Source organism: Coffea eugenioides, chromosome 4 (assembly GCF_003713205.1).
Source record: "Coffea eugenioides isolate CCC68of chromosome 4, Ceug_1.0, whole genome shotgun sequence".
NCBI classification, from domain to species: Eukaryota; Viridiplantae; Streptophyta; class Magnoliopsida; order Gentianales; family Rubiaceae; genus Coffea; species Coffea eugenioides.
The window spans coordinates 7,904,724-7,914,006 of record NC_040038.1 but is presented as its reverse complement, the minus strand read 5'-3'; the positions used below and the strand labels follow the sequence as shown (position 1 = coordinate 7,914,006).

Below are 9,283 nucleotides of genomic sequence, written 5' to 3'. Positions count from 1 at the left end.
TATGCCTTAAATGTTTATTACTTTTTTTCTTTCTTTGATTTGTGGAACTAAACAGAGAGTTTGGAATGATGATACTTTAGGTACCTAGGAACATTAAAATCTTATGTTCGAAATAAAAGTAGGCCTGAAGGTTCGATTGCTCAAGGCTACTTGGCAGAAGAATGCATAAACTTTTGCTTGTTGTATCTTGCGGACTATGTTGAGACAAAATTCAATCGTCCAAGCAGAAATGAAGAAGTACATAAGGAAATTGAAGAGGGTTTAGATATATTCTCTAAATCAGGACATCCTTTGGGGAGGGGCAAGGCAACAGTTTTTGATGCTCATATCTTGAGTAAAGCACATCAGTATATTTTATTTAACTGTGATGCTGTCACACCTTACATAGAGTAAGTTCAACTACAACTTGATGCATTAAAATTTTATTGTAGAATTCAATGTATGATTACAATTTTGACTCATGTACTTCTAGGCAGCATCGTAGATTGATAGAAGAATGGCATCCTCAAGTTCCACAGCATCTAAAAGAGCGCTTGCACAGCGAAAATTTTGCTTGTTGGTTTGCTGAACATGTACGTAAAATTCTGAATATTAAGTACAATTTGAATTGTAGGACTTCAAATATAGTTTTATCATCTTTTTTTTTTTTTACAGATTGACAAGTTAGAACTTCCTCAAAATGTTTCGGTGTTGAGAGACTTGAGGTTCCTTGCTAAAGGTCCAGATGTTGTTGGAATCCAACATGACAAGTATGTTGTTAATGGATTTCGGTTTCACACCAATGAAGTTGAGAAGAAAAGAAAAACGCAGAATAGTGGTGTTACAGTCAATGCAACAACATCCAGTTTTGCAAGTATAAGGGATCAAAATCCAGTTTTGAGTGAACTAGTCTACTTCGGCGTCTTGAAAAATGTTGTTGAATTAATTTATGGAGGTCATCGGGTGGTGTTATTCAAATGTGATTGGATATCAAATGGTTCGAGAATGAAACAAGATGCTGATGGGTTTACTGTAGTCAATTTTGCAAATGTGAGGCCTCATGTTGAGCCATTTATACTCGCTTCACAAGCATCACAGGTTTTTTATGTGGAAGATCCAACTGATAAGGATTGGCAAGTTGTTATCTCTACCACTGCAAGAGGTGGATATAACATGGGCACAACCATGGATGTTGAGACATATTTGCAAAGTGATGTTGGCAATCCTGTTGTTGAGAATGAAAATGAGGAAATTAGTTGGGTTCGTGAGGATGGACTTGGGATTGAAGTTGATTTGTCCCAATATAATCTGATTTAGTATCTTTTATAGTTGCTAAGCTTGTTGGCCCAGAATTATTTGTTATATGTTTCAATTGCTAAGGCTCTACTACTGGCTGCAATTACTTGTCTACATTTCGTTGGTCTAAAATTACTTGAAGGTTGTGAGTTTTGGTTCGTTTGATTATTGTATACATCAAACTAAATTTGAAGGGACAAATATGGTTTCAAATTTGCGGAATTGCAGATCATGGTGTTTATTCAAGCACCTGCCCGTACACCATACATGGTCTCAATTGAAATGTTCTGTGCAATCTCTAAATGCCTTTGTGTTATGGGAAATTGCTATCCATCAAATTCACTTTCAAGTTTGATTATGATTCGTTAAATGTTTTAACAAAATTGTTATTATTATTTTTGATAATTACAATAATCATTTCTTTGTTTTGTTTTTTAAACTTTTGAGTGTAAGATATAATGCAATTTTTGCAAATCAATTCAGACCAAACATAAAACAACCCATTACTAATTTTAAGAGCCCAATGGGCTGGATAAATACTGGTCATTATTTTATAAGCAATTCCATTAATTGTAAGCTGTAATATTAATGTAGTGAATCATTGTATTATGGCCAATTTTTGATTTCCAATCACCCCTCTCTAATTTTTGATCAATAGAAATAATTTGAAACTTTAATCGCTAAATTTCTTAAATAATTTTTTAATACAATGGAAAAATTATTTTTTAAATAAATAACAATTCAAAAAGTGAAATTCTCTAAATTTCCGGTCGAACTGATGTTTGATCGAATTTAATCGGTTTAGTCAAAATTTTGGATTAACCATTAAAGTGACTGGAGACACGATCGAACCGGTCAAGCACGATCGAATAGATCAAACCGATCATACTGATCAAACATTGTTATTGCATATTCTGTATATATACTCCATAACTAATCTTTGATTGAAGGTTGTTCGGTTTAATTGAATTTTTGGATTAACCATTGAACAAGACTGGAGACACAATTGAACCGGTCGAATCGACCGAACCGATCATTCCGGACTTGGATTGTTATTGCATATATGTCCACTCCATAACTGATCTTTGGGAGAGTTTAATCGATTTTGTCGAAATTTTGGATTGACCATCAAACTTTCCACTAATTTAACGTTTATTAGTGGAAAGTTCAAATTTAAGATCTTGTAAGTGTTTAATAGCTTCTAATTAACACAAAGTTGAACGGCAATTGCTTTGGAATTGAAAACATTGAATATTCTAAGTGTTTAATTGCTTCTAATTAATGCAAAGTTACACGGCAATTGCTTTGGAATTGAAAACATTGAATATTCTAAGTGTTTAATATAAAATTTATAATATAATATAATATAATATAAAATTTATAAACTCCATTACCGAATTCGAACCAAATTCGAAATATATGAATTCGACAACCCAAATTCTAGTTTAATTGCTTCTAATTAACACAAAGTTGAACGGCAATTGCTTTGGAATTGAAAACATTGAATATTCTAAGTGTTTAATTGCTTCTAATTAACGCAAAGTTACACGGCAATTGCTTTGGAATTGAAAACATTGAATATTCTAAGTGTTTAATATAAAATTTATTATATAATATAATATTATATAATATAAAATTTATAAACTCCATTACCGAATTCGAACCAAATTCGAAATATATGAATTCGGACAACCCGAATTCTAGTTTAATTGCTTCTAATTAACACAAAGTTGAACGGCAATTGCTTTGGAATTGAAAACATTGAATATTCTAAGTGTTTAATTGCTTCTAATTAACGCAAAGTTACACGGCAATTGCAGTGAAATGTTCAAATTTAAGATCTTCTAAGTGTTTAATAGCTTATAATAAACACAAAGTTGAACGACAATTGCTTTGGAATTGAAAATATTGAATATATATATGTTCAATCAATTCTAATCCTAACATTTATCAGTGGAAAGTTCATGTATTCACAAGTTTATTTTTATGTTCCATAAACTAATTCGATCCTTCTAACGGCTTGTTAGACTACAAGCCGTACATAATTGCTAGTAGCATAAAATAAATTGGGTACCGAAAACATTTTGATTAAATTCATGTTTTTTGTTAGCTTCACAAAATTTTTAATTTAAGATATTTTTAGTTGTTACACTATATTGTGTATAGCTTTAACAAAATTTTTACTTGTTATATAGCTTTAACAAAATTTTAAGTTGTTATTTTTGTAGTTGTTATATTATATTGTATATAGCTGTAATAACATTTTTAGTTGTTATGTAGCTTTAACAAAATCTTGCCCAAACACATAAAAATTAGCGCGGCAAATTGAAAAATTCAAGAGGCTTGACTAATTTACTTTGGCGTCATTAGTACCGCCTTTATTTCAGACATCTTCTCCCTCTCTCGTTGTCCCTTCCCTTTGCCCTCTCTCTCTGTTTCAAGCTCGCACCACCAATTTGGATAAACCCGTCCATGAACTCGAACCCATTTAGGTAACTTTGTTGAGCTTGCACCATGAAAATCCCTAATTCGGCTGTTGCATTGGCTTGGTGGCAAGGAATGAGAAATTAGGGCTTCAAAGCTTGGGTGAAAGCTGAAGTTCAGATCTTTAAGCTTGGGGAAACTAAGAAGTTAGGGATTCAAGCCATAGTTTGAGGTAATTTCAGTATTTTGTGTCTAATTTTGCATTGCATGGTAGACATCTGTCTAATTTAGGTTGTTCGATTCCCATTTCTGACAACCTCCTTCTTCGTTTCTGAGAAGCACATTTCTAGTTGCATAGGTCGAAAGCCTGGTAGAAATGCTATCTGTTCTTCTTTCTTGTCAGATTAGGACAATGTGGCTTGTGAGAGCTGTCGAATGCGACATAGTGTTGTGTATTGTCAGTTGCTTTCTGTTACAACTTTAAAGAGTAAATTTCCAAAGTTTTTTTCCTCATGAATCCTGGACTTCTAAATTGTTGGTGCTGATTGTTTATGAGGAAATTTGTAGTCACAAATGAAAATGATAGCTTTGGATTCTAGTATGATTGTTGAAAATTGTAAGTGTCTTTGCTAGTACTTGGTAGATATTGGGTTCTAAAATGCCTATTATGTTAGTTTTGTTTTTCACCAGCAAATGATTGTGTGCTGGACTGCTTGATTTGAGCAAGTAGGGGGTTTCCCCATGAATGATGGACTTCTTTTGGTTCTGCTCTGTTTTTACTTTCCATGGGAACTTTTTAGTAACCTCTCAAATGGAACTACATGACCTGAGCAGACCTTGTGACGTGAGAACATTTTGTTGATAGAGATGATAGTATTAGGATTTTGAGAATTGATTTGTGGGTTTCGTCAAATTTACCCAACTGTAATCTTCAAGTTCTTAAAGCTGTTTTCAAGTTCTGATTTATAAGCAAAAAGGTTTTTCAAATATAATTAGAAGCAAACTGCCCGAGTTTGATATACAATAGATTCAATAATATTCGTTGCAACTCAAAATTAGTTCAATAAAAGTATGCTTGAGCTCGGCTTGCAGTGTACGCTGTAGTCAAGATAACTTGTTCATTAATTTTAGTTTGTATACTTTATCCATTATCCCAGATTGATGCACTGCTATAGGTAGAGTGTCTGCTTCAATAAAGGCTACACATTTACATTTGTCCCTTTCTTCCCCCAAAAAAATATATATATGGTGGTGGACCTGGTATCAAATAAATGGTGAATTATGCAGGTATGGCCCGTGGAGGTCGAAAATGTAAGCGCACTGCCAATGGATTGAGAGATGAACCAATTGAGCAACCTCCCTCATGTCATGAAACAAGGCAGCAGCCTCCACTTGGAACAAGCCATGAAAATGTAATTGAACAAGTTCAAGGAGAAGCTGCTCGGGCACCTCAATCTCCAATCCAGAATTCTACATTGGGAATAATGCATGAATCAGGTGACCAAGTTACTCAACAAGCTGATGGAGGTTCACAGTCGCATGAGCAGTGCCAGAACTCTCCAATTCAACAATCTCCACTTGGAACAAGGCACGTACCAACTGAAAAAAAATCCAAATCAGGATTCTCAAGGTCAACATTCCAATGACACCACCTTCATGTCATGCAACTCGGACGATGCAGGTATTACTAACTGTTTGAACCAATTCCAGAAGTGCATTTTTTATGTTCATAACTTGCACCCTTTTCTTATTTAATACAGGAAAAGAAACTACAAATGATTCAAGTGAAGTACATCAGAAAACCCGAGGCCCTACATTTATGAAAGAAATTTGGGGTCGGCCTAAGGACTTTCCACGGATTGAGATTAAACTCGATGACAATGGGATCCCAATAAGTGAGAAAACCTCTTTTTCTGAATTCTTGGGCAGTTTGGCTAGGAATGGTATGTATTGTCCAATAGATGTTGAAAGTTGGCTTAAGATGCCAAGGAAACTTAAAATGGACATGTTAGAAGTGATAAAGGTAATGGTAGCTTTTGTATTATGTATGCTTTCTACAAAAATTACTGTGAAGTTATGTTGATTTTCTAGTTCCTAACTACGTTTCAGGAAAGGTTTGCTTTGCCTATGGGACTAGAAGCTTGGACCTTAAGATCTATTGGCAAAAAATGGAGAAGCTGGAAGGCAGATTTAAAGGCTACATATTTTGATCCTGCCGTGCCAAATGCTGAAGCTCGGTTTCAAAAGGACATAAGGGTACGGGAAGAGCAATGGATCAAACTTTGGGTTTATTGGAAAAGTGAAGAAGCAAAGGTACAAATCAGCTACAACATTCTTCATAAAGTTGTGTTTATTCAATGCTGTAATCTTGCTTTTGATTTTGAAATTTAGAAACTAAGTGAGAGGAACAAGAAAGCTAGAGGGGAGAAGAAGATGAACCACACAACTGGAAAAAAGTCATTTGCTCATCTTCGGAACCACTTGGTGATATCTCATCCTTTTTTTAGTTGCTATTTTTTTAACTCGTACATGTTTCATTATGTTAGCTTGTTTTTTAATTATATGCTAAATACTAAAATTATAATTAAAAAAATTCAATTTCTTATAGGTCAAACAGTTGGGAAGACCTCCTACTAGAGTAGAAATGTTCAATAAGTTTTATACCCATGCCGATGGAACTCCATCAAGTATCATAGTTGCTGAGAATTTGGTAAGGATCTGAGAACACAAGCCTATAAATTCTACCATTGTTTTCAGACAGGCTTTTGCAATAACAAGTGTTTTCCTTTATTATGTAGAAAAAAATGAATGAGCTGAAAAATCAGCTTCCATCGGAGTCGCAAGATCCAGTTGGTCGCAATGATATATTTGCCCAGGTGGTTGGGCAAGACAAACATGGTCATGTTCGCTTGTTTAGTGACGGTGTGAATCCAACGGACTTATGGGAAGACATTCCTAGTCATAACACATGTTACCGTATAAGTGTTCAACAACAGTCAACATTGGTCCGTTTGGAGGAAAGGCTTCAGCGACAAGATGATGAAATAGCCAGCTTGAAGAAAATGGTTTTAGTTCAACATGGAAGGGGCTCTCCAATTGACAGCCCGAGACATCCTTCATCATCATCTAACAATGTGTCAAGCCAAACTCCATCGCGAGCCACGCGACCTATTCGAGTAAGTATTTACAACTTTTAAACTTTCACATTTGTAATCTGGAATTTGGCATGAGTTTGATTCTTGTACTTGTTGGATCTTTACTAGGTAGGGAATATGGTTTCACTAAAAAGTTTGTTTGACCCAACAAAAATCGTGGCAAAGGGATATTTACGGAGTCTGAATCCATTGGATGAGGTCGGGGGACAAGCTCTTGGGCCAAACTGGTGTGAAATACAGATACAAGTTGCAATGAGTCCACATGAGCAATTGATTAGACCGTATGATTTGCAGCAAACAATTCAAGATGCACTTGGTGCACCAGTTGCTTGGCCTTGTCATTTGGTGAGATATGCACTTAAATACATTGCAGATTTTCTGGAATTTTAGTTCTAGCTATGATGATCTAATGATCCCCTTGGTCTTTGTGCACAGGTGGAAACAGCTGAAGAATGATGGGGACTTCATGGTTTTGACTGAGGACTCTCAACAAAATGGAAAGTTTGGAAGCTACTTCTACTTCTTTCAACTTGTTAAGGATGAGAGTCTTTTAGTTTGTGCACAAGAAAGTCTTTCAAGTTATTGTAAATGACAATCTTTTGGTACTGGTTTGGAATTTTAGTACTTGCTTTTAATTAGCACTTGTTTGCGATTTTAGTACTTGTTATCGACTTTTAATTTAATGAAATATATTTGAGTATTGACTTCTTCTTTTAAATTGCTATATGCATTCTGCTTTTTGGGATAATTTTACAAGTCCCTTGGGATTCTGGTTGATGGAATGTACAGTAGGGAGGACTAATTGCAGGTTGCTTCCATATAAAAAAACACATGGAAAAAACTCCTGGCAATTAAAAGTGTCAGCATAGCTTAGCTCGAAAAACACTAATGACAAATGGCCATGTCGTCCAAAGCAGTGTAAATTCACATGGCTGCGTGTCCTTAAAACCAAATATTAAGACAACTGAAGATGCCTTCATAAGTTGGATATTCTACTCATGTTCTAAAGCTATACGGACACTTTCGATTATCACAAAAATTGTTTTTGTTGGCAGAAGGAATGCTATAGCAGCATTGTTTTCCTGACACATTTGAATGCTGCTAAAGATTTGAGGCTATCCCCACATTGGAAAGGACAACACTCGCCCTAAGTGTGAGGATAGATAAAGTGTCAGGTTAGATTATTTAGACTGACACCTTTAAATGCCGCTAAATGCCATTTTTGTTGTAGTGAGTAATTAAGAATTGTGTGAAGAGAATATTCTACAAAAACTTTTCCACAAAAACTGCAATCTTTACTTCATACACTAAAATTTGGCAATAATTAATGCAAATGATTTCCACTTAGCAATTGATTGCCATGGTTTTAATTGACAATTATCACCAAATTCCTTACTTTGCAACCAAATCAAGTACATAAAATAGAATTGTATTGTTTCAATCAAGCCGGGTACAAACATGCTGCCATCTTTCTGTGTTCTCTTTTATTGTATAATTCTTGAATCCTTAAAAAGGAATAATTAAGTTATATCCATGCCATGCTATGCTTAATCACTTTTATTCGAAGCTCCACTCTCCAATCTAATGCTTAGATTTAAACTACCGTGAATTGAGATAATTAGAGAAATACAATAGGATCAAGCAGCTTTTGGTGTTTAATTTTAGAGTTTATTATATCCCTCTTTACCCTGTATTCCAAAATTCCCCCTTTCAAAACGAGTTGTAAAACCAAATATATAATTAGTCCTAGTCCTTTTTACTTGGAATAAACAAAACCCTCAATTCAATCTCGGCCAGTAGCCTCTGTCAGAATTGAACTGCAGTTATGTAATTATATCCTTGAAGAATGTAGAATTGAAGACAAATCTAGTATCCAATTCTGACAGGGGACAAACAGAAGCCCGAGACACACATGTACATTTGGCAGCTGAACTGTTTGTTGACTGCATAAAGAAAACAGAAACAAGGAGAAAATGAATAAATGGTTCGAGCAAGCAAAAGCTAAATGGGCCTTCTTTATTGCATTCAGACCGCTGAAATTTTGATACAGTTGAGGAAATGTGCTTTTATTTGAAGTTCTCTATGTCACTGCCTTAGCTATATTATGGTATCACAGGTAAAAATTGGTCTCTCAATTGTTACTACTAGCTTTGTATCAATTGGGATGGTTACAGGGATAGTTTTTTTTCCCTCTTTTTTAAATACATTATTACACATAAAACTCGTTTAATAGATTTAGAAATTTGCTTTTATATTGATTGAGATTTTAAAAATATTTGTAGAAATATTAAATATTAGTAACTAAAGTAATGTACAACTGTTAAGATCATAATGTCCTATAACGCTTTTATCTTTCTTTTGTTGAAGGAGGCAAATTAATAGTTACCGTGAACTAGTGGGATTTATCGATATTTAAGTTTGCTTCAATT

At 34.5% G+C, this 9,283-nt stretch overlaps 1 protein-coding gene across 1 annotated transcript; it reads left to right on the top strand.

Annotated features, from left to right (window-relative positions):
* Positions 1 to 4,988: 4,988 nt before the first annotated feature.
* On the top strand, positions 4,989 to 7,310 carry LOC113768930. Its single transcript, XM_027313431.1, has 7 exons — positions 4,989 to 5,226; positions 5,460 to 5,722; positions 5,809 to 6,012; positions 6,308 to 6,409; positions 6,498 to 6,875; positions 6,963 to 7,199; positions 7,290 to 7,310. Exons 1-7 carry the CDS (start codon positions 4,989 to 4,991, stop codon positions 7,308 to 7,310), a joined length of 1,443 nt encoding a protein of 480 aa, XP_027169232.1.
* The last annotated feature ends 1,973 nt before the right edge of the window (positions 7,311 to 9,283 follow it).

Excerpts from the sequence above, each read along its gene's own strand:
- LOC113768930 (XM_027313431.1), top strand. The coding sequence starts at position 4,989 with ATGGCCCGTGGAGGTCGAAAATGTAAGCGCACTGCCAATGGATTGAGA. Across the intron at positions 5,227-5,459 it reads TACTCAACAAGCTGATGGAG|GAAAAGAAACTACAAATGAT; the intron begins GTTCACAGTCGC and ends TATTTAATACAG. Across the intron at positions 5,723-5,808 it reads ACATGTTAGAAGTGATAAAG|GAAAGGTTTGCTTTGCCTAT; the intron begins GTAATGGTAGCT and ends ACTACGTTTCAG.